The sequence below is a fragment of the Gopherus evgoodei genome, chromosome 14, assembly GCF_007399415.2.
Source record: "Gopherus evgoodei ecotype Sinaloan lineage chromosome 14, rGopEvg1_v1.p, whole genome shotgun sequence".
NCBI classification, from domain to species: Eukaryota; Metazoa; Chordata; order Testudines; family Testudinidae; genus Gopherus; species Gopherus evgoodei.
Genome location: NC_044335.1, coordinates 16,069,959 through 16,095,734, shown reverse-complemented (window position 1 = coordinate 16,095,734; position 25,776 = coordinate 16,069,959). Strand labels below are relative to the sequence as shown.

General features: G+C 43.3%; 1 protein-coding gene across 3 annotated transcripts; it reads right to left on the bottom strand.

Moving 5' to 3' along the window:
- Positions 1–2,723: 2,723 nt before the first annotated feature.
- Positions 2,724–16,846, bottom strand: KCNG1 (potassium voltage-gated channel modifier subfamily G member 1). 3 transcript variants are annotated; one of them, XM_030533679.1, is made up of 4 exons: positions 16,478–16,550; positions 7,918–8,725; positions 6,254–7,378; positions 2,724–3,330 (listed from the first exon to the last, which is right to left on the bottom strand). In XM_030533679.1, exons 2-3 carry the CDS (start codon positions 8,677–8,679, stop codon positions 6,608–6,610), a joined length of 1,533 nt encoding a protein of 510 aa, XP_030389539.1. In that variant the 5' UTR covers positions 8,680–8,725; positions 16,478–16,550; the 3' UTR covers positions 2,724–3,330; positions 6,254–6,607. The 3 variants fall into 3 exon arrangements, with proteins under 3 accessions (XP_030389539.1, XP_030389540.1, XP_030389541.1); XM_030533680.1 differs by lacking the exons at positions 2,724–3,330; positions 16,478–16,550 and adding an exon at positions 16,828–16,846 and having other exon boundaries at positions 3,344–7,378; XM_030533681.1 differs by lacking the exon at positions 2,724–3,330 and having other exon boundaries at positions 3,344–7,378; positions 16,478–16,627.
- Between the last annotated feature and the right edge of the window lie 8,930 nt (positions 16,847–25,776).

Sequence of the window (25,776 nt, the reverse complement as noted above, 5' to 3'; positions counted from 1 at the left end):
CACCAGGATTTGGGGGGGGGGGCGGCATTTTGCTGCCCTCCGCAGCAATTCGGCAGCGGGGGTCCTTCTGCGCTCCGGGTCTTCGATGGCAATTCTGCGGCGGGTCCTTCACTCGCTCCAGGACCCACCGCCGAAGTGCCCCGAAGACCGGGAGCGTGGAAGGACCCTCCCGCCGCAGAATTGCCGCCAACGACCGGGAGCACAGAAGGACCCCCGCCTAGGGCGCCAAAAACCCTGGTGCTGCTCCTGGGTGGATCTAGCATTAGGCATTTTAAGCATTAATTTAGAAATATGCCTTACAGGCTTTTTTCCCACTGGGGAGCAGGATTTATAAAACATGACTCTATTTTCGTGCCCTGTGACACTGCCTGGTCTCTGGGAATGGCTCTCTTTGGGTATGTCTACAATGCAGTTAGACACCTGCAGCTGACACATGCCAGCTGGCTCAAGCTGTTTTAATTGTGGTGTAGATAGTTGGGCTTAGGCTGCAGCCCAAGCTCTGGGAAGCTCCCACCTCACAGGGACCTAGAGTCTGGGCTGCAGCCTGAGCCCGAATGTCTAAACCACAATTTAACAGCCCCTTAGCCTGAGCCCATTAGCCCAAGTCAGCTGGCATGTGTCAGCTGTGGGTTTTTAACTGGAGTGTAGCCATACCCTTTGTGATCTCATGACACCTCTGTTGGACCCTCCAAACTCACTGTTCCATAATGCACTCTACATCCTAGTTTTAAACACTGATGGTTTGTATTTCTGAGACAAGAGACCTAATTCATCTCTGGGATAACTGGATGCTGGAGTCCTGCAAAATCCTCCATGGGATAAGCATTGAAAAAGGCTGTTAAAATACAGCAGCTCGGACATCTGTTAATTCAGTCAGTTCCAGGCTGCTGATTAATAGTACAGCTGATTGATTGATTGACTACATTTATAGTTCATTATTTAAAATGTTCAGAAGGCCAAATAAACAAGCTTAGCCAAAGTTTATTATCTAAGACAAAGTAGTATAGTATGAAACAGACATACATTCCCCTCCTTTTGGGAAGAAATGTTTATCCCACAGCATTTTCACCTTATACAGTAGGTGGTCTTCAAAATATACCCCCAAACTCACTTATATTTATACTACTGTTGCTTGCAAGTTAGAATGCACTTTGTGTCACCTGAGATCCAACCCACCAGTTTGTCGAGTTCCTTAACTTGTGGTTCTGTACCTTCCCTTATCTCTCTTTTGGATACTACATTTTAAACCAGTTGCCCATGAAGTTACTGGTACAAGGACATAGAATGAATGTATCTTGCCTTTGACAGCCTTTATATTTGCTAATGGCAAAAGCCACATTTAGCTTTGCAGAGTATGGTAGGATATATATCTCTTGACATAAGTGAGCAAAGTGGAAAACGTGCGAAAGACGTAATACAAATTGGTTAACATAACTGCCTACATGCTGGGTATAATATGGTATTTATCAGTTATGACCCAGGCCTAACACACGTGTTGGCTAACAAGGTGTAAATGAAAATGGCCATGTGGACAGTCCCTCACACAAACCTAGAGCAAACAGTTCAGATTCTAGTTAATACCATTGGCTGATCTGGGCTCAGAGTCTGAGTTTCCTCCTCCCATCTTCTAATTTGTATTTGTCACTCTTCAATCAAAAATGAAATTTAAATATGTTCATTTCAATCTGCACAGATTTGGGAGTATGCTGTCCAGTTTTCAGTCTGTTCTGCTGTGCTAACTTCTGCTGGCAAATCTGTGAGTGGGATTTGGTCTTTCTTAGTTTTATCAGAAATATTTATCAGTTTCTTTGTTTTTAACTCATTAACTCTTTTTTTAAAATGCTCTTTTATAATATAGGGTATAGTTAATGTGTTGGTCCGGCCTGAATATCTGTTATCTGCTACTGTGTTATCTAGCTGCTCTGAGCTGATAGAGGCCAGCTCCTTTCTGGGCACTACATTTGGATTTAATGGGCGCTATAATGACTAGGATGTGCAGTAAGCAATTGAATGGGGGATGGGGTTGGAACTGGTGGTACTGTACAACTGAAGACTTAAACTGTTGTCCGAGGGTTAGTTCTGCCTCACCTATGATAGGATATTTTTATTAAAGGAGCGTGAAGACTAACTCTTATCACTAGACAAGAAGAGCAGTGGAAAAGAGGTGCTGTTCCACCACAGCAATTTTTGGTTTTACATCAATCTGAACACTCAGTTAAACTCTGCCCACACGTATCATGAGTGTGCTGAACATGCCAGTTTTCCTTCTGAGACACATGTATTAGATGATGCATGAATCTATGACTCAGCTCTGCACAAATGTTTTTTGTTTAATAGGACATAGCCGAAGGCATTGAATATTCACATAGGAAAGACTGAAAGTACAATGGAATGATGGTACGGTGGGACCCAATTCCTACATCTGCCACAAAGGGAGATTTCCCTGAGTAAGGATTGCAGGATATAGTTCATGGTGAAGTGGCATTGAGTAAACCTCTAGTAAGGGAAGTATAATGCAAGTCTCTCAATCTTCCAGATGCATGGCAGTGTGCAAACTGCCACTGCAGTCAGTGATCCACATCAAATGATGTTCAGTGAGGGAAAATCAAAGAGAAACTCACTATTTCTTTGTTATAGAAATGTGTTTAAATAATTTTTACACTGATCTGCTGAATTTTATTTTTCGCCACTTCTGAGAAAGGTGGAAAAAAAGAACAGATTTTCAGGAGTGTAATTTAATGTGTTGTCATCCTAACTGGAAATGCAGGTCTCTGTGGGGATTCTTCTCTTCACATGAACTCCCCATCTGCTTCCTATTCATTCCTCCAATTTCTGTTCCTGATTTCTTCTCTTCCCATTCTTACTTAGTTTTACAAACAGTTTTAAAACGTATGTCCTGACTGGCAGGGGGGAATGGGTAAGTTTCTGGCCCTCGGTCCCTGTACTCAAGCTGTTGAATTGGCACTTTGAGCCTAAGGGTGCATGAGAAGTATGTAGGCAGATAGATAAATTTTGACTCCTGACTAAAGCTCTCTTCTGTAGCCAACCTGCTTCAGCTAGTGATGTTCATTGCCCAGTCCTCTCTCCCAACTGGTAGCCACTTCCTATGTGGGACCTCAGAATGTCAATCACCCATGAAAGTTCTCCCACTTTTGCTTTCTTTGCAGCCTCTTTCATCCCTCCCTTCTTGAATTCAAGAATGAGGAATGTGTCACCAAGAGAGGATAAAGGTAGATGAAAGTCTTTGTCGGCTCTGAGATTTGCTCTACTACTGCATCATCTTCTTGCTCCCCTGATGACGCTTCAGCTGCTTGTGGTAGCCAGCCTGCACTATAAGCAAGCACATGAAAATATAAAGAAAGCCCAACTCTTTATTAATCAAAATTAATATAGTACTACTGTTCAGTTTGAAACTGTACATACTATTGCTGTATATACAGGATAATATAAATAGCAAAGCAAATCCATCTCTAGTAGGATATTTGACAAGTACCACTTTTTATCAGAGGCAATTTAAACAATTCCTATGTACTTCATGAAAGCACAGTGTTTTTATAGGAACTTTTTGTTAACTTCACATGCTGTTAAAAAGCAAGAAAGGAAAGATATCAGTAGCTGTCAGCTGTGTGGTTAGAAACATTTCAGAGTCAGCTCTTGAATCAATCTACAATTTAATAAATTTGTCTAAAAATTGAGATAATATACCATAAAGATTTATAATCATTTAAAATCTTCAGCCTTCACAGTAGAAACTGGAACTCAGCATGTGGGTTTAATGCTAATGTTGTATTCCAAAGACATATAGCTGTATTAATTTAGCATAAGAACTACAGCATGTATCACTGTGCTGCAAAACACAAGCAATTTGTTACAATGATTCATAGTACAACATGTTGATACTCTTACAAGTTATTTGTTGCCAAGTGCAAAATTACAATGGGCTACATCCCGAAATCCTTACTTGTTTCTGACTCAGACAAATCCCCTGGCCGGCTTGGTGCTTAGTATCCTTAAGGATTTGACTCAAGGCATGACTTCAGGATTTGGCCATAATTTTGCAACAGAAAAAACAATATCTGAAATACACTTACTTAATGCTGATTTAAACATAAATTGATTACATTAGGCCAAATCTTCAGATGGTGTAAAATGGCATAGCATATTGCTGAGCTGAGGATGTGGCCCATAATCTCTTGATTTATGTTTATTTTGACATACAGCTTCTCCTTTAGGGCCCAGTCCTGCAAACACATACAAGTAATGCTACTCTTTCAAATAGTCCCATTACCAAATCCTTTTATAATGGATTCTAATACAAAGGAATGAAGATGTGGCATTCTTGTGTTGTGGTTAAAGTTACAGCTGGTCAAAACATTTGGAATTTAGAATATTTTTGATGGAAAAGGGATTAGTTTTTCATGAAAAAATAGTCCCTGTTTTTTTCAACTCTAATTAAAACACAAGAATGGGGTTCAGCTAGGAATACAACCCACTTCTGTGTCACACAATTACTGTGACCTTGGGCTATTCATTTGACTCATCATGTCTCAGTTTCATGGGAATATTTACCTATATCACAGCAATTTTGTGAGGCTTCATTCATTAGTGTTTGTAAAGTGCTCTAAGAACTCTGGTTAAAAGGTGCTAAGGAGGTTTGAACTATTATTTCTTAGTAGGAAAACATAAAATGTCTATTATAATAATTGTATATAGCTAACATTATTTTATTATTTATAACTTAAACCAGGTCACTGTAACATGGAGACTTAGCCATTCAGTGTAGGTTGACACACTAGGTTTCACCTTTCACAGACACAAATTCAAGTGAAGATGAGTTTTGCATTTCATCCCCAACCTCTTTGATATAAATCACAAAACCATCATATAGTTTAGCATGACTGAAAGTCCCTGTTCAAGAGAGATCAGAGACCAGAACAGGGATTCTGAAAAACAGGTTTAAGGAGAGATGGCAGATATGCTGGGAACTTTCACATTTCTTGGCTCATGATAGTTTTCATAGATTCATAGATTCTAGGACTGGAAGGGACCTCGAGAGGTCATCGAGTCCAGTCCCTTGCACTCATGGCAAGACCAAATACTGGGATTTATAGTTAATGAACAGGAAAGTCACATTGTTCTTTTAAACTGGGAAACTTCACCTAAAGTTAAGATTTTCAACACAATACACTATCACAAAGAGACATATCAACCAATTTGATTTCTTTGTTAAAGTTTTAGACTTTGTCTCTTGAGTTGTCATGTAGCCCAATCCTGCTCTGATTGAAATGAATGGGAGGTTTGTCATTGACTTCTGGGGGAGCCAGATCAGCACCCAATCCTGAAAGCCTTACTTACCCACCTGGTCTCATTGACTTAAAGAGAACAACTTGTTTAGGGACTAGTAAAGTAAAAGATGCAGGATTGCACTTCTTTAGTTGCCTTTAAGTTTCCCAAGATAATTTTTTTCAATGCTATGATGCCTGCTGTATCCGTGAAGGAAGAGCTAATTAGCTGAAAGCTTTATACCTTACAGTCTTGGGTCATGGGAGACTGACTTAGTCTCCCATGACTCGACTGATATTATTTCCTTTTTATATCACTGGCAACTTGTTGTAATACTCTTTTTTTTTTTTTAAAAAGAAGCCAGGTGCCATACAGCCAGTGCACAGCACTAGCATCAACCTGATTAGTAATGCTGTAGCTTCATCTAGAAACAGAGTCTTTTTAATTTCTGTTTTCTGTTGGGTGTAAAGGGATAACATTGAAACAGACATCATTACTATGATGTTATCATGCACATTCAGTTTAATTTGCAGCTAGATAGCTCTTTGTCATCTGTACTGGATGTCATAAAACTCAAGACCCTCTTACCCATCACTGGGATATTTTGTTGAACTCTATCAGAGCTACAGTATAAGCCCATATAAGTTTAGAGGCTGCTGAGCTATAAGTATTTACATCTTCAGCATATGGCTGTCCCAGAGCACCCAGAAACCAATAGCTCCTCTTCACTGTTATTGTTATTTTCAGGAAAGGCTCACAAGGAAAATATTACATCTGCCTGCCCTAAATGACACATACCTTGTTTAATCCTCTCTAAGGGCACAATGGGTAATTTAAATATTTGGTTAATTCTACTACAGTCAATGGAGGTACACCAGGGATGAATTTAGACTTGAGCTTGTTGTCTTTATATTATGTATATACATGAAGAAAATAAAGAACTTATTTAATGATCAAAATTAATACCTACATAATGTCTTGGTTGGAAAATGGTACATCACACACAGTTTGTGTCAAGTATGTAATTTTACACTGTTCTCATTTCAGTCAGAGAACTCAAATTCCTAATATCCCACTGCATGATCTCATGGAGAAAAACTGTCTTAACTGTTCATTTTGTTGAAAAGAAAAAAAAAGCCTTCAATTTATTATTTCCTTTTTACATCAGTGGCATAGGCTTTTAAAACCATATCAGCCTGATGGCTAAAATCCCCTTCTTGCTATTTGTATAAAGATTTCTTTAAATGCTTCCAACGCAAATGGTAAGATGGGATATCTGACTGCATAACTTGCCCAATATCAGACAGTTACGGCAACTTAAATTTCAGTCATTTTCCCTAGTCTCAGAAGAGATACTGGGAAATAAAATGTCACTCCTTTGTGATGCATTACTTAGCTGAGACTTAGTTTTTAATAAGAATTGTGCTTTCCTGAACATGATTCTTTCCTGCTCTTGCTTCAGCTCAATGTAGGAGCGTGAAAACGTGTGGAAGATGGAGGTGACTGGAAATGCCATGAGGAGAATGCCACTCAGAATGCTGCTTAAAGCCACCACCTGGCCTGGAATGCTTCTGGGAACCATGTCGCCATAGCCTACTGTTGTCATGGTGATTACTGCCCACCAGTAGCATGCAGGGATGCTGGTAAACTCCTGTGAGTCCGCCATCTCATTCTCAATGACATACAAGAGTGGCGCAAAAAGCGCAATGGCCACGCAGAGGAAAAGCAGCAAGAGTCCAAACTCCCGGGTACACCTGCGAGCGGTGAGTCCTAAAGTCTGCAGGCCGAGGGAGTGCCTGGCCAGCCGCATGACATATAGAATCCTCAAGGCACGGAGTATGCGGAGCACCAGACCTACTTTGTCCAGATAGATGTTGCCAGAGGTTGGCTTTTTAAAGCCCACCGAAGTGGTATCTACTAGTAAAGTGATATAATAGGGCAGAATAGCAATAATGTCAATCAGGGTTAATGGTCTCCTCAGAAATACAAATTTGTTCTTTGCCTGAATGAATCTCAGCAGGAATTCCAAGGAAAACCATGCCACACAGACAGACTCCACAATGAAAATATTGTAGCACATCTGGGAGCATTCACCCTAGAAGAAAGAGAAGAAGTTTATACTCAGTAAATGAACATTCACTGTTTTAGTTGGTAAAGTGACAGGAATGATTTTTTTTTGGTCTTTTAAACCATAATATTTAATGAATTGAAGCAGTATTAAGGGGTAACCAGTTTGGCAAATCTGCTGAATTACAAGCTAAATACAAAACTTACCAGACGCCCAATACTTCTTTCACTGAAGTCAATGGCAAAACTCCCATTGACTTCAGAGGCAGTGAGGTCTGGCTCCAACTTCCCTAGTTTCTATTAGTAGTTATGGTGTTCTTAAGTAGTACAAATAAAGCTTCAAAAATTCATGATATGGCTGTCCAGAATAATGCATATTTGCAAAATGTTTTTCTCAGAGAAAAGTGTCATTTACAACTTTCAGTATCTTTATCTACAGGCCTTATCCTGCTCGCCCTGAAGACAACTACAAAACTCCCACTTGCTTCAATGGGAACAGGATTAGGCCCTGTATTTGCTTTGCTTTTTCCAGGGAACAATGTTTTACCATCCTGAAAGCCAACTTACTCTCTCCTCCTCCTCTCTTAAGTCGGGCATGGTGCTGATGGATAGGTTCACTGCAGTAATGGTCACAAACAATACAGACAGACATGCAAATACTTTCCCAGGAAGCCCAGACTGAGGCCTCTCCACCATGTCTCGTAACTTTTTCATGCACATGCTGGCTCTTGTCTCCTCCACTGTTTCACCTGGGTTTTCATTCTCTATGAGGTCATCGTCCTCCCTTTCGTTCATTTCTGTAAACTCCTCCATTTTTTGCAGATACCTCCTCTTGCAGCACCATTCCAGACTGTCCTCCTCAATGCCCCAGTAGAGCAGCTCCTCTTGGAAAGAAAGAGCACACATCTCTCGCATGAGCCGAAGCTTCCCAACCCGCAAAAATGTCAGAATTGTCCTAAATGCCCCTGGGTTACGGTCGAAAAAGAATTCATTGCATGTCACATCATAATCATCGCAAATGTTTAGAATGTCATCAAAATTATTACAAAATTTCAATTGGCCCAAGCGCGTCAGGGGAAACTCATCAAGTGTGGTCCAGGGCAGCAAGTATTTAATGCCCCCTACATTTATGATGATATGATGCTTCCGGTCCTCAGGGTGAATGCTTTTAAAGAGATCCTCTTCAGGGTGAATTAGCTTGGCTCTTTGGTAAAAGACTCCCTTGAGGGTTTCTGTTTCTGGAAAGAACGTGTGGTTGAAGGAGGTATCTGAAGCACAGCTCAGGGCGCTATAGTCATAATCAGAATTTTCTCCTGTTAAAAGAGTCATCTTGGAAGCTAACTTCACATCCCTTAGACACTCCAGCAAGAGTACTCTGGAACAAAGAAAATACAGATGTTTGGTGTTAGTGCAGGGGTCGGCAACCTCTGGCACGTGGCTCGCCAGGGTAAGTACCCTGGCGGGTTGGGCCAGTTTGTTTACCTGCCGCGTCGGCAGGTTTGGCTGATCGCGGCTCCCACTGGCCGTGGTTCGCTGTCCCAGGCCAATGGGGGTGGCAGGAAGCCGCAGCCAGCACATCCCTCACCCGCACTGCTTTCTGCAGCCCCCATTGGCCTGGGACGGCAAACCGCGGCCAGTGGGAGCCGCGATCAGCCGAACCTGCCGACGCGGCAGGTAAACAAACTGGCCTGGCCCAGCAGGGTGCTGACCCTGGCAAGCTGCATGCCAGAGGTTGCTGACCCCTGTGTCAGTGTATATGTTTGCCCTCTGGATCTGAAACTTGACTATCCATAGGGCTGCTAAAGAAATCACAGAGAAAGCTTGCAAGTGGCTCTGCATATTTAGCAGAATGCAACTGTAATAAAGAAGTTATTGCACAGACACAAAGAGTTCAAGTGTGTGGTGTAGAAAAGGAATTAAAAAAAGGCATTCCAGTTTGCTTACCAAAATCTTCTTAAATATTTTAGTAACAATTAGGTATATGCAAAAGAATCCGAAGCTGATAAGGATATTTAGTGAAGTTCATCATAGTCTGTTCAGGCAGTCTTAGACTACTTTCAAGGAAGTCAAATGGAAACAATGTTGACAAAACATTTGCACTGCTATTCAAATATAATGCTCATATGTTGTGTGTAACTGGACATATAAATAGCATGACAGCTTGCTCTCTGGAGCCTTATTCAGAGAAGATCGTTTAATAACTTTATACGAATTTCACACAAATCATATACTATTCTTTGGAGTCAATAATTTTGTCTGACACTGCTCTCACTGTACTGCTAATATATTTAATATAGTTGGAGCAAGGGTACCTTTCTCTGTCATTCTAAGAGTCTCCAAAAGGTTCTTATGATATGGTTCTGAAAATATGAAGGAGCAAATTCTGCTCTTAGTTACACTGGTGTAAATTTGGAGTGACTTCACATAAGGAATGGAGTAATCCTGAGTTTATACCAATATAAAAATTTGGCCCTGAAACTGCTAAACTCTCTCTCTCTCTCTCTCTGCCTAACTTGCTGCACTGCAACATTCACTTGAATTATTTTAGAAGGTGGCTGTAGCATAGGAGAGGACTATGCCACGCTGGTCCTCAATTTCTCATCTGTATATTCAGCCACATTTAACATGAGTAGCTATTTAATTTGGGGTGGGGGCAGTGTTTTCACTGAGTAACAATTGAGTGTAATAAACAAATAGTAATCACACTTGCTAGACACCGGCTCACAGAGGGGTATTAAATACTCCATTCTCCTGCCTTACACAACAATATATTTTTGCTGCATGTGTTTGGGACATGCAATGGGCGGGGATGGGGACAGCAGCTACAATAGGCTCCATTAGACCCAGAACTACTCTTTTCTGGTGTTAAAGATTATGAATGAAGCCATTTATTTTAAAAGCTTGCATACTTATAGCCTGAAGCACCACAAGTATCAAGCCGCAGAACAGCTGCATTTCAATCTCAGCATGATGGGCTGCTCATGCACGTCCAAATTCTCTGTACATGGCAGACTTTAATGTTACCATTATCTGAACTATTCTGTACGCTGAAGTTTAATCCCCCTTCTGGAGCTAACCTTTTCCTGTTTCCTCAGGGCCGATGGACTTGTGTTCTTGGTGGAGTGATACCTTCATGCCTCTGATACGTCTCAGTATAAAGGAATTCAACAATCACCTCCCCTTAAAGAGAAGATGGAGGATCCTGGGTAAGAAAAACCTTTGTAGAATAAACAAATATAGCCAAAGCTTCATTCAACTCCTGATAGAACCAAAATACTCTTTCCTGGCCTGAGGTAAGCAAAGAGGGCTTTGTCGTCTTGTTTGTATCATGGAGCAGGATCTCCACTGCTGCTCCTCCATGCTCCATGAACACAACTGACAGGAATGGTGTCAAAAATTCCTATATGTTCAACTTTCCCTGCCTTGCTACACAAACTCTCGTTCACAAAACTGAGCTCTAAGTTGTTCTGTCTTGGCCAGGAATCTACACGTATGGCAATGCCCAAGGCAAGAGAAATGCATTTCTAAAAAATCTTTGGATCTGAAACGTGGAGCGCAAACAAAGGGCCAAATCCACTGGTCCTTAGGCAAGGTTCTAATGGATTTCAGTAAGTGTCTTGCCTGAATAAAGATGGAGTAATGGGCTATTGATTCACATGTCATATTTTTTGCAGAAACATTAACACATGCTCTGGGAAATTCCAGACAATAGTGAGATTATTAGTGAAGCTTCATGACAAGTGATGGTTCTCTGCCATTAAAGCTGCAGAGTTCAGATAAGCTGATAAGTCCTGTATAGAATGATAGCTGTCCCTCAAAAGTTTGCATCTGCAAAGAACAGAGGTCAAGGGGAGCAAATTTAGAGGCCATTTTTCATAGATTGGCTTCAAGGGTAGGTTGGTGTTAGCTTCTAGTTCTCAGAGAAGTGCTTTTACTAACGGCCAAACTTGCACTTACTCTGAGATACAGTCCGATCATATAAAGCATTCCCATTGACTTTACAGGTAGTCTATTAGTAAAGTACTCCTGAGATGTTGTTCTCTGTGAGAATGATGCCCTGGGGATTTCAGGCTATAGCCTCTGCTGAGATGTGAGAGATCCTGTAAGATGCTGAACTGACACCCACACCCCCTTCTTTAGTGTTCCCCGGTGTTCTGTTTCAAAAAAATGTTTTATTCTTACCAACTGACTGTGTCTAGTGTGGGGTTGGGCCAAAGTAAATGCTGATATGTTTTCAGTTCTTGGAAATTGTGAATAACCAGGAGAGGAGTTAAATTAACCATTTCCTCTTCTGCTATATCAGATGATGTGGGTTAATAACAGCTTATGTCCTGAATTGCAGCCAGAAAAAAAATGAGGAGCAACTCATCTCTGTAATTGGTTTGATCCCCCAGTACATCCACTGATACAACATGAGAAAATGGGAGAAAAAATGTAAATGTTATGTGTGTATCAGGTTTACACTGTAACTCACAGGCACCAACGGTGAAATCATTAAGCTATAAAAATGCGTTCTTTCATTGCCTTCCCACCTCTGTCTCTATATGTGTGCAAGAAGACAGGCCAAATTAATCCCTGGTGTAACCCACTGAATGGCTGGGGCTATAAAACGTGGCCATTGGCTACCCTTTTCCTGTGATGAGAGGTTGAGAAGCCTAGACAGTACAATTAGATGCTACAATGGTGGGTGCCCGGTAAATATCCATCTCTATATTCCTTTACCTCACATGCAAAAAGCACAGCCTCCTAACCATCCCTATGTCTGGCTGAAGCTGAACACAGGCAAGCCACAGGTAGTAACATTTGGAAGGCGGGAAACACTTTGAACAGCTAGCTAGTGTTCACCTTTGGACAGCTAGCGATCACTTTTTATTTACCCTCCATGGAAGGTGTCTACCCCAAGATGGCCAAACTGGTCCATAGCGTAAGGGTCCTCCAGATCTTCTCAATGCTGCTAGGCCACAACAATTATTTTATTTAGGACTAGCCAGAAAACTGCACTCTACCCTCCACACTAGGCGATTACCACTCATTGTATAGGTATGAATACTCCAACATCAGCAATGCTTCAGTAATTCCAGAACACAGCAGCTTTCTCTTCAGCAACACCAAATTCGCCAGGAGAACTTGTCCCATCCGTCCCCCCCGTTCCACTCACTACCCTGGTTTCCTGTGGAATACTGGGCCAAATTCAAGGTCTTTGAGCTAAGCTTTACGGCCTTACAAGGGATTGTCCCAAAGTTCCCCAGAGAGCGCTGTAACAACACCACCCTCCACAGCTGCTTTCCTCAGGAAATGCAAAACTGTCAATATCCAGGATGGAGCTTGTGAAAGCAGAAGACAGGACATTCTTGGCAACAGGGCCAAGTCTTTGGCACTCCTTACTAGGGGAAGACCAGAATGACCACATTCAAAACCTTCAAAATGAGGTTTAAAACTCACTCCTTCCACTTGGCATTCCTGAAAATGTGGCAGAACATGGAGAAGAAGGGGAAAAAAAGGGAGGAAAATGAGGTGAGAGAATAGAAGAAAATCAAAGATAATATACAAGCCCACAGTCCTTGACTGGGTGAAGCAGGAAGGCAAATGAAACAGTGCAGTGTTAGACTGTGTTGTTTGTATTATTCCTTGGGAGGCACTCCTATACTATGGTGATAGGTGTTGCCAGAAGACCAAGATGGTCAGGAGAAAGATGACCAACTGCAGGTTTCTGTTGCTGAAAAACTCATCAGCAACGAGCAAATTCTATTCACCTCTCAAGGAACTATAAACCAGTATTAGGACTGTGCTTTTGCTTAAAAGATAGGTAAATTCAGCCCTTATACTTGTGAAAAGTTTCCATTCAGCAACTTGACTTCTATGCCCTTCCCAAAGAACATGTTGTTAGTTTGAAAAATAAAAATGTTCTGTGGTTACAAGGAAGTTACAGCAAAGCTCAATAACGACCAAGTTCATCCTTGGGGTAACTCTACTGGCTGCAATGGATTTATACCAGGAATTAACTTATCTCATTTCAGCCCAGCCCCAATAGTGTATAAAAGCAAGAAGCTACAACCATATTTTTATGACACACAACAGACCAAGAACCAAGCAACACTACCATGATAGCAAATCAGCCTTGTACCAGTTTCACAAAAGCACCATAAAACATCAATTTCAATTAAGAGATGTTTTAAGTCAGACACTGCATAAGAACGTTAACTCATTAGACAAACTAGTCAGTCCATATCAGTCCATTATTCTGGGTGCTGAGACAGGTCAAGCTCTAAATGGATGAGTTTGCATTAGCCTGCTCTATGGAGACAGCTCTGGGTAATGCACAGTGATAAAAATCCACTGGCTCCTTTCATTGCCTCTGAGACAACACTCTCTCTGCTCTGAGTGGACTGGGACTTGGGAAATGTGGGTCCTGTTCCTGGCTGTGCTGCTGGCCTTTTGTGTGACCCTGGGCAAGTCACTTGTCTCTGTGGCTTTCTTCCCTCTCACCCTTTTCTGTCACGTCTATTTAGCTTGCAAGCTCACTGGGGGAGGGGTTGTTTCTCATTGTGTTTGTACAGTGCCTAGCACAATGAAAGCCGTGTTATTGTTTGTGACCTCTACATGCCACTGTTATACAAGTAATACATAATAACAAGTATTCTAGCATGTGTGGGTGTGGGTGGAGGGGGAAATATCCTTGGTTAACTTCTTTAGGGTGTGTGTGTGTGTGTGTGAGTGAGAGAGAGACAGACAGACAGACAGACACAACCTCTTCAGAAATATCTCATGCTCAGTTTGTGTCCTTATCTATTATGTTCTGTGAGTAAACCAAATTAGAAATCCATTTGATTCCTCTGATTATCCCCACAATTGAGGGAGGCTGTCAGACTAATTAAGTTAGGGGAAAGGGATTATTAAGGATGCCCTTCTAAAGCAAACAGAAACAGCTAGTTACTTGTTAAAACTCCAGTTTCAATTTTTTCTGAATGTCCTCTGCAGCATTTTGATTTCTGCAGTGCATCTCTGATGTAATCAAAAATCCTGCAAGAAGCCTTTCTACTGTTCTGTTGCAGAGACAAGTCAAAGTTGTGCCTGGATAATAACAACAGCGCGAGGGGGACATAGGTCTCTATAAAGCCTATAAAGTATCTGAATAGTTCCCCAGACTTCTATCCCATGTCTGGTTCCTACGTCTTACATTTGCTGCTGTTTACCATTTCCTCTGGTAAAACATGTTCCAGTGCAGTGCGACTACTTATGTAATTACCTCTCCAAAAATGGCTCTGCCATAAGAAGTTTTCCTGCCATTTAAAAATTATTCCTGTGTTATACTTTTCCAAATGAAAAAAAAAGAAGTTCCACAGGCTTCTCAGGCTGTATTACAAATCCAGCTTGTTATTCTCCAGGAGCTGAAGTTCATCTATCCATCATCTGGTGCTCACACTATAACACCTGTCTGAGGGTACCATGCTGAAATACTCCAGATTGCACTGACACAAGTACTTACATAGTGACAGGGTACTCAAACTTCTGCTCTACTGACAAACACGGCCACAACCTAAGGAAGTTCCCCAAGGATCTGTTTCCCCCACTAGACTAATTGTCATTACTTATCATCAAAACAAGTCTTGTAAAAGTTAGTGTATGACATTAAAAATCATATTAATAAATATATCCTATGAAAATAAATGATAAGCACATATCTGCTGCTCTGTTTGATTTGGTAAGCAGTTATACTAAAGGCAAGAGCATGTTATGTTATGCCAACCTACAAACTAAATGCTGACTTTCCTTTTATTGGAGCATGTTATTGAGACTAATGCTTCTGTCAATAAACAATCAAAAGAGAAGCAACTTTGTCAAAAAAGAATCCCTATCCTCTTGGGATTATAACTGATAATTGACTCTCTTACTTCCAGATAGATTTTTCATTGTAAGCAATTTTAAATGAGATACAGTCAATAGAAATTATAGAAAATTTTAAGCGAATTTTAACAAGTAAATGTAGATTTGTGCATCTGAAGAAGTGAGGTTTTTTACCCATGAAAGCTTATGCCCAAATAAATCTGTTAGTCTTTAAGGTGCCATGGGACTCCTCGTTTTTGAGATCTGTAGTATGTTTATATATATAAATGTTTAGTACACTTTTTGCCATTGAAATGAAAAGCGAACACTGTTTACTAATAACATGTATAGTAGCTTTCCCCCCCCAGGATAATCTTTTCCGATTGATAAGTAAGACTGAAGCACACTACTTGTGAAGAACAGCTTTTAAAACAGTAAATACAAAACAAAGTCATTACATGAGCAGGATGAAACAGAAAACTTAACATAATTAAAATGAATTGGCTAAAGGACACTCAAAGCCCAGACAACGGGCACACGACTCTGAACGCCAGCGAATCGCACTGGCCAAACAGACAGCTGAGAGCGGGGGAACGGGACACGCAGAAGGAAAGCGGATGTGACTAGAAAGCCGTGTCTAGCTGATGGATTAGCCGAGGCCGCTGTCGGCGAGGCACTCAAAGGCAGGAGGGAAGGAAACACAAAATAGGCTGGAGAGCAGCGAAAGTTCAGGAGCTCCCGGCACTTTCGCTACCTGGATAAGCCACTTTGCTGAGCCAAAGAACCTTTCTTTTAGTTCCAGGGTAGGAAACGGAGGCCGGGTGAAAGGGCAGGATTCCTTCCGTTAGATCCCTGCTGTGGGCGAAAACCTGTTGCTTGAACGTGATGTGCACGAGTCTGAAATCATCATCCGAATCCGCATCCTTCCGGGGACACAGTCAGAGCCCTACAGCCACGGGGCAGCCTCCCAGAGCTCTCCGGCCGGGCGGGCGGCTCTTGTCCCCCGAGTGCTGGTGACCCAGGGACTGGAGTGAGCAGAAAAAGCAGCTTTGCCCCCACTGATAAACGGCCTGAAAGGGAGCGACCCGGGGAGGGGGGACTCGCACTTAACGCTCCTCCAAGGAGCCGCAGCCCAGGCGCAGCAGCCAGGCAGGGCTCCAGCCCCGGCTGCTCCCCTGGAGGGAGGAAAGTTGGCTAGAAACTTGCCCGGGACGTTCCCGGACGCGGCTGGGCAGGGAGCCGGGGAGCGCAGCGGTGCGGGAGGGGGGCGCCGGGCTGGGCAGGGGACTCGGGACGCTCTTACTGTGCTGTGGCGGCTCCGGCTGGCTGGGTCCTTCCCCCGAGGAGCTGGGCTGGCGTGGAGGAGCCGGGCAGCGGCAGCAGGAGCTGCGAGCGCGGCGGCTGGGGAGGGAACCTGAGCTGCACTGAGCAGGGCACAGGCACCGCGCCCAGAGCGCAGGCAGCGGGGCTGGGGCTGCGCCCACAGGACGCTCCCTGCTCCAGTCCCTTTGACGGAGAGGGACAGAGTCATGGTAACCGCGGCTCGCAACCGGCGGCTGCCGCAGCACCCAGGGCCGCCAGGAGAGTCGGGCACCGCACGGGCAGCCGGCGCCACCCGCAAGCGACAGGCGCGCACCCGCACATGCAACCTACCGCAGACACTAGCCCCGCGCACGGGCGACTGGCACGTGCACACCCCGCACATGCAACAGGCCGCCGCACACCCCCCACAGGCACTATGCAGTACACACACACACACACCCTGTGAACATGAATTGATTAGGACAAGCCTACCTGAATCCAGCTCAGGTAAAACATGGACACAGGCAATACAGGCCCACATGTGCAGCAGGCACTGGCATACACCCATAGTGCACACACTAGACACAGGCATACACCCAACAGACACACAATCACCCATTGCTTACCTGCAAGCATACCCATATTGCACAAAAATAGCCTATGCCCATTGTAAACACCCAAGAGAGATGCACACACTCTGTGCATTATTTATTTGTATAGTGTACCCGCGTTGTGGTAGGTATTTTACACCCAACTATGAAGACAAATTTTGGCCCATTGTAAATAAACGGGTGTATGCTGATTGGAAAGACGCACATACAACAAACATGTTCCCTGTGTGCACACAGGCGCGTACATAGTCCATGTGCAGCATATTTGCACACACTGCCTCATCATGTTAAAACTGCAGAGAAATTGGCCAGCCTACCTTCTGAGAATGTGTATTTTGCAGATATTTTTTACAAACACTTTCAGTTTTTACCTTGCCCACCTGCCTTTGAGGATTTGACCTGTCTGGGAATGAAGGGAGGAGCTGAGCATATCTTTCCACAGAAGTAGTTTGTTCGCTGCATAGATACATGAGATACTTTGCACCTTCTGCACCAAACTATTTCAGGAGGGCAGGTGACTGCCCAGAAGTGTATTAGATTGTTACAGAGATGAGGAATGTCAGGCTGTTCTCCAAGGAAAATCCAGGTCCCACTCAGCTGCCACCTCAAAGGCCTCAGGCTCTCAGTGCTAAATGGATGGCAACATTTCATCGTTTCTTCTGCAAAGCCTAGTCTGCGTGGCTCTGGATACGGAAAAGGTCGCGCTGTGCCCTGCAGTTGGGCCATTGGGCCGCATGGTGTCGCTGCACTGCTGTTTGCTTAACAGGATAACCTCAAATTGATACATTTTTGTGAAGTTGGGGGAGACAGCCGGTGACACATTGGTTGTATCAAATAATAGTATTGATAATAAACCCTTGGTTCCACCCCCCCATTCTGTGCCAAGGCACCTGAATGGTATTTAAAAATAATCAGAACAAAGGACAATTAAAAACATAAACCACATCAGATAAACCCACATAAACCAATAAAAACTAAATGAATATTAATAAATGTTATTCCTATGGCAAGTCACAAAATGCTATTAAAACTAATGATCTGCTATTAAAGTTTTGAAAAATACATGACTCACCATCAGTGCTATATTTCTCACGAAAGATGTATGGTCTAGCAGGTAGGTAAGAATCCTTATACCATATATAGAGATTCATTTGTATGGATTTAATCTTGATTTTAAAGAAGTCTGTCTTTATGTTAAATGTTGGTTAGGTAGTTAGGGAACTGGACTGAGACTTAGGGGATATGGAGTCAGTCCCCAGCTCTGCCACAGACTTGCTGTGTGAGTTTGAGCAAAACACTTAATCTCTCTGTGCCTCAGTTTCCATCTGTAGTGGAGATAATACTACTTCTTTTTGTCCACCATCTGTTTTTCTTGTCTGTTTAGGCCTCAATCCTGCAAAGAGACCCATACAGGCATTCCGCTAGACCCATGTGGAACTACTTGCAGGACTGGGACCTTAGAATGTAAGCTGCCTCGGGCAGGGACCATCTCTTACTATAAGTATTATGTACTGTGCCAAGCACAGTGGGGCTGTGATCTCTGGTGAGACCTCTAGCTGCTACTCTAATACAAATAAAAATTAATATTAAAAAATCTCAGTTACAATTGTTTTAAAATATATTTTTTTTAAATTAAAGTGGAGTGGTACTGAAGTTCAGAAGTCCGTGGTCACAGCAATATAGATATACTTAACCTCTTACTCAACATTTATTAACCAGCAGCTGTGCAGAGGCTGAGAGCCAGGAATCTTGGATTCTATATCTGACTTTGCAAGTCAAACTTCCCCGTCTCCCAGTTTATCCATTGATAAAATGGAGGTTACTAGTGACTACACTGATGTTTGTAAAATGTTTGGAGCTCCTTGGGTGAAATATGCTAGGCAATTAAAAGTATTATTAATTATGATGTGAAAGTAAACAAACTGCAGCTATCCCTTTAGGAAGAGACATAATAGCATGGTACAGGGGGAGAATTCAGTACGTAAGAACATAAAAATAGCCATACTGGGTCAGACCAAAGATCCATCTAGCCCAGTATAATCCACATTATGATTTTTTAATGCTCTGTGTAGAAACCTGCATGGAACTTGAAGGGAGGAGCACAGATTGCAGGAGGGAAGAATTGGGAGTGGGCACCAGGAAGCCAATCTGTGTGCACATATCTGGAATGCTAGCTGCAGTTGCAGCATCTTAGTTCCCTAAATAAGGAGGAAGTTTAGTTGGGCTGTGTCTACACCGCCACTTTCAGCGCTAAAACTTTAGTCATTCAGGGCATAGGTGCTGACTTTGTGGATGCTCTGGGGCTGGAGCATCCATGTGGAAAAATTAGTGGGTGCTGTACACCCACTGGCAGCCAAGTTCCTCTCACCTGCCACCCCACCTCCTCCTCCTCCTTCTCCTCCTCTGGCTCCTCCCCTGAATGCGCCATGTCCCCGCTCCTCCACCTATCTCCCAGCGCTTCCCACCCAGCCACAGCCAAACAGCTGTTTGGCGGTGTTAGCAAACTCCGGGAGGGAGCGGGAGGCGTGGGAATGTGGTACACTCAGGGGAGGAGGTGGGGGCGAGGCGGGGATTTGGGGAAGGGATTGGAATGGAGGTAGGGAGGGGGCAGAGTTGGGGTGAGGACTTTGGGGAAGGGGTTGGAATGGGAGCGGGGCAGGAGTGGGAAGAGATGGGGCAGGAGCCTCATTGAAGGGGTGGAGTGGGAGCAGGGCCGGGGGCAGAGGCAGGGTCGAGCACCCACATGAAAGCGGGGAAGTCGGTGACTATGGTTCACGGATGTGAAAAAACACTCCCCTGAGTGACAAAAGTTTTAGCATTGAAAAGCGCCAGTATAGACAGTGCTTTATTTCTGGGAGCCATGCTCCCAGCGATAAAGCTACCACCCCTCGTTCAAGGTGTTTTTTTTAATCTCTAGGATAACTCTCCTCCGGCGATTAAGCGTGACTGCACTGCCCATGTCACCATGGCTGTGCTGTAACATGAGCATTGTAGACATACGCTTAGAAGCATGAAGTCCTTTCATGTAAGCCAGCATGCGGCACATGAAACGTGGTGGCAGCAATCAGTCTAGTGAAACTCACAGCAAGGAAGAAAGTGGGATTAATAGGCAAATGAAGCAGCATCTAGAAATAGAGGAAACAGGCAGCATCTAGGGACTCAGACCACTGAGAATGCTGGATTTTCAAACAAAAAGCCTTGCACAAACCTGGGAGCAAGAACTGAGTCTGTATACAGAGCTGATCGTGGAGGATAAAGATAATAAAATGAAGGTAAAGCTTTTTTATGATCACACTGGGAAAAAAGGAGGAGAGGTGAGTGAGACACTGGTGCCAGAAATAATGTGAAGCACTAGACCAACTAATCAAGGTGTTTGATGAGCACTGTGGTCCCAGACAGAATGACACCGTAGAGAGAGACTGTTTTTTTGCCTGAAATCAACAAGCAGAAGAGGGAGTAGAGACTTAGTTTGCAGAGCTGAGAACTCTGGTGTTCACATGTAACTTTGGAGACATAAAATACTTCCTTATTAGAGACAGAATCATTTGTGGGACTCGTGATTCTGGCTTAAAGGAAAGATTGAGAGAAATAGATCTAATCTTAAAGAAATGCCTCCCATAGCAAGGGTAACTAAACTGTGCAGGGAAAGATATACAGGCTCAAGCTAAAGGAATGCAGGAAGCAGGTCAGAGAGAAACCCACCGAGAGTGCATCATGGTCCATGGAAAGCAACATAAAAGGCAGAAAGAAAAATGCCCAGCGTATGGACAGCTGTTCAAGAGGTGTGGAAAACAGAACTACTTTATGTTGCAATGCTGCAGCTATCCCAGGAAGAAAAAAGTGACACCATATGCAGTGATTGAGGAAGTAGAGACTTCCACTAAAGAGAAGGATATCTGCAGTGTGACTTTAGCAGGTACAAAGACTCTCAGTGTGTATGTACTGCAGAAGAAGGCTTCCAGCCATTCAGCTGCCATTTGCATCTAAACTATAAGATCAGCAACCTATTTGATTCCAGCTGGATTGTGGAATCCGCTGCAATGTAATCCCAGCAACACTGATAAGCAGCAATATTAGTCTGGAGATGTGCGACCAAATGTAGGTGATGTACAATAAATTCTGAGTCCAGTGAGCAAATGCAGGCTGTAGATAAGAAACCCATGTAACAAGAGATATTATCACTTGGCGTTTATAGTGATTGGCACACAGGAATACCACTCACTGCTGGGCAGCAGGGCAGAGCAGGCCAGGGATTTGATCACAGTATAACACCACAATATTATCAATGTGACAAGGAGGGAAAACAGTCATCCAGGGCCTTGTCTAGAAGTCTAACAGAAGATATGGATTATTTCAAGAAGGTTGATACCTAGAGGCAAGCGTAAATTAGAAATAGAGCCCACATGCAGCCTGTGAGACTACTGAAATGCAGAGTACGATGAGGCCTGGTGGAGCCACTGAAAAAGGAACTGGCAAACCTGCCAAGAACAGGCATCATTGCACCCACTGAAACGAGTGCAGAGTGGATCAGCAGCCTAACAATGCTGAGAAAATGTTCAGGTAAACTGAGGATTTGCATGGACCCAAAACCACTGAACAGAGCATTGTAAAGAAGTCACTACCCATTACCAATAATTGAAGACATACTGTCTAATTTATCCAGCTAGTGTCTTCAGTTGTGCAGAGTTTGTGATGGAAAGATGAGCCATCCAGCCGCCTGACAAGTTTTTGGCAGGTACTGCTGAATACAAAAACCTATGGGCAGCAGCCCCACCTCAGAGGTGTTCCAAGGTAAACCAAACCAGGCACTTGAAGGACTCCTAGGCATGAAGACTATAGCTGTTGGCATTCTTATTGTAGTAGATGTCAAGAAAGAGGCAATCCAGGATCATGATATCAATCTGCAACAACTCCTAACAGGTGCCAGGGGTGGAATGTTAGGCTGAACACAGATACGGTTGGACTGAGGTCCCCTACATTTGATGTCTGTTGACTTCTGTGGGACTCCAGCAGGACACTGAGAAAGTGAGAATCATTAGGGAAATGCCCAGGCCAGAGGGGAGGGGAGTCCAGCTATTGATAGGAATGGCCATCTATCCTTCCAGATTCTGCACATACCTATCAGAAGCTTGTGAACTTTTGAGACAGTTAATGCGCCACAATGCAGCTTGGGAAGGGCCAGAGACAAAAGAACTGGCATTTGAAAGGAGTAAATAAAATGCAAGGCACCAGTCCTACAGCCTGACAACCTGGAGGAGCAGCTACAGTGTGATGCCTCAGAAGGAGGCCGAGGAGCAGTGCTGATGCAAAGCCAGCAGCCCACAGTGGACAGTAAAACAGTTCATACTCCAGAGTTGGCTGTGTCGTAAGGAGTAAGTGCCACACAAGGTCACCCTCTACTACTAGGTTTGGGATGAGCTCTGTGTGGAAGACGGGATTGAGGGGTTGGAGAAACAAGACTGCTTCCCTGGTGGGGTAATCTCTTGGAGCCTAGCAGGAGGTCAATACACAGAAGCAGTTAAGAGAATACCAAAGTAGGCAGGCAGCCTGCTACAACAAAAGAGCCAAGAACCTGAGGCCACAATGCACAGGTAAGCAGGTCTGGTTCCAACCTGCCAATAGCCACAGAAAGCAATGGCAAAAAGCAACAGTTCAAGCTGGTCATATGCAGTAGCTACAGACTCAGGACAATGGTGGAAATGAAATGTAAGACAATTGCAAAGTAGTGGTTAGCAGCTGGCATATCTAGTCAGACATGGCCAAGGTCAGGATCAGAAGGATATAGAAACAGCCTCAGCCATTAGCTGACCTAACCTAGGAGAGTTAGAAGAAGTGAGGAATATGAGCAATACCGAGGACCAACAGGACACCACTCGACAGAGTGATGATAGCACGAGGATAGAAACCCCACCAATAACAATAACACAAACAAAAAGTGAGAGACTGGTTCAAAGGCTAGCATGCTTGAAGGACTCTGAGGCCTAGCAGTAAAGGTCATATCCCTAAGGTGGTCTATGTACTAGTAATCTCTGGCCTCAGCAAGTCCGAAAAGGCGTGCATAAAAGACACAACAATAATAAAAATAGTAAAATGGAATGATGTAGCAACCTGCTTGGAATGATGGACAGAAGAGCACAGGTTGCAGGAGGGAAGAGTTTGGAGGAGGCACCAGGAAGTCTGTCTGTGTGCACATGGCAGAAATGCTAGCTGCAGTTGCAACATCTCTATGAAAAGTTCCTCTTAATAAAGATCTAGTTTACTTTTAGAAGCAGGGAGTCTTTTAATGTTATTACATAGAGATGGCGCATGAAACACTATGCTGCTACAATAGTATAATTCAACAATTATTTAAAATAGCTCTATATGTGCAAGGATCTCAGGGTCTGCTGCTCTTTCCCCATCAATTTCTGGCAGTTCGCTTGATCCTTCCCTCCTCCCAGCTGTCAGACTCAGTCCTGCCCACACCATAACACACAGCAGAACCAATGAACACGAGTCTCAGGTCTACTTGATCAGGACTGTAAAACTTTAATGGGATTATGGAGGGAGCGGGGATCAGAGAGACACCATGATTTACTTCTTGTCATCTAGATATATCTTTTTCTAGATTACGTTTGTGCCTATCTCCACCTCCATCTAGGGTAGGAAAGGTCAGTTATGCAGCAAACCAGAGATGCATTTTAAAAACGCAGTGAATGATTGCTCTTTTTGCACAATATTAACCAATAAAAATAGTTTTTCCTTAGCCTCGCAGAAGCGTGGAACCTAAACAATTCTTGTTTATTATTATTCCACCACTGAGAGTGTGAGCCATTTAGTTATTGTAAGCCTGATGTTGAGTGTTGGATGCTAACATAAAGCTTCTGAGAGAAGAAAAAGCATCATAAAGAACTTGAACACAGGTAAGGAAAACAAGGTAGCTTCTGTTTTGATCCTGTAGCCTGTATATCTGTGCTGTTGGTAAATAGAGGACTTTGGTCTGCAGGGTGTCATACCAGCATCTTTCATGAGTATTGAATTCATATGTTAGACAAATTCAGATACATGCCCATGAAGATGATGACCAGAGGGCTAATGTTTTTTCTGTAATAATAAATTGACTGCATTTTTAATTGTCTGGGGATTCCCTGAGAAAACCAAACACCCTGTGCTCCTTGAAGAATTAGCATTGCTGCAGAGAAAATTTTTAATCCCTCTTTCATTACTTTTTGTTGCTTGCGGGCTGCCTTTACTTCTGTTCCTTTGAATGCTGAAGCTGAAATGCTGTTCTACTTCTCTCTGGCTGCTGCAGATAATTCTACCATTCTGCTGTCAAGGGTGGTGCTACCTGCAAAACAGAGTATTTCAGCTTAATGGCACCTCTGCCCTCTTGCTCCCTATACAAAATAGGAGAACAAATTCATTTCTTATGAGGTAGGATTAGGATATCTGCTAAGTGAAGTAGTGAGGGGTTCCATTCCAACACCAAGCTACAGAGCAAGAATTATGCTCAAGAAACTTTTCAGCAAACAATTTCAGCTAATGAGTACACTAAGGAAAAATGCCATCTGTCTGAGTGCATCTTTGTAAACAGAGAAGGAGGCAAAACTCTTTGACTAAATTATTCTTTACAAATTATTTACCTGGTCTTAGAAATCCCAACACTTCTGCTTCTAACAGCAATGATGTTGTTCAGTGCATACACCAGATGTTAGGCTAAATGATTGATTCCGTGGGTAGCACAGCCCACAGTCATTTGGAGGCTTACAACTGAGTCAAACTTTAGTTCACACTCATCAGAATGGATTGGGATGCACAGGGACAAAGAGTTACTTTCTTCTAATACTGAGCAAGGGTCCATTATTAGAAATAAGGAAATCTGTCCCTCCATCTCCACGCATCAGAGTTCCTTTCAGAGCCTTCCCCAGGCCAACTGCTTTCTGCTACAGTATTAAAGAAACAGCACACCTATCCTCATGCTTTTAGCCTCTGGGGATGCAACACCTGAGGCACAAGCACCCCTGACAGCCATTGTTGTGTTAAGTGGTGTTCCAGGCTCCAATGTGTGAACCTGAATGGGATGGAAGGGGGTTTAATGGGGGAAATCAGAATGAAGAGTGGAATTATGACATGCTCTAAAACTCATGAGGTATAGGCTCAAGAAGGAACAGTCTCTCTGACTTACTCTGGGCAGTAGAATATAGGGCTTCAGGCAGAGTCCGTTCTTTGGTGAAAGGATTTCACAGGAAACACAATTTAAGAAGCCCTCTAAAGGTCAGTAACAGATGTGCCTTGTACTATTTGAATTAGTGCTCACATAGAACGTTTGTATGAATGAATAAGAGCTACTGATGTGAGTAAAAGTTTCAAAATTTGCCCCCTTAAAATTTCCCCACAAATCTCCTAGTTCAGGATTGGCAATTCCTGTGTTCTTATGTAACTGGAAGGCATGCAGGGGCCTGGGCCCAACATTTTGGACCTCCAAAAGAACTCCCACAAAACTCCCCACACAACAGGCAGACATTTCCTCCAAGCCCAGAGTTTTTGGGGTGGAGTCTCCCTCCCAGCCACCTAGATGCTTATCTTGCATCCTGTCCTGTCTTTCTGGATCTTTCTTTCAGGAGATGCAGCCTGCTCTGCTCCTGAAAGCAGCTAGCCAGACAGAAGCAATCAGCTATACAGTAACTCCTCGCTTAACGTTGTAGTTATG

What these genes read in the sequence shown, in the direction of transcription:
- KCNG1 (XM_030533680.1), bottom strand. Translation starts at nt 8,679, where the DNA reads ATGACTCTTTTAACAGGAGAAAATTCTGATTATGACTATAGCGCCCTG. An exon ending in TAAGAGAGGAGGAGGAGAGA is followed by an intron (nt 7,379 to 7,917) that starts GTAAGTTGGCTT and finishes TCTTTCTTCTAG; the next exon opens with GGTGAATGCTCCCAGATGTG.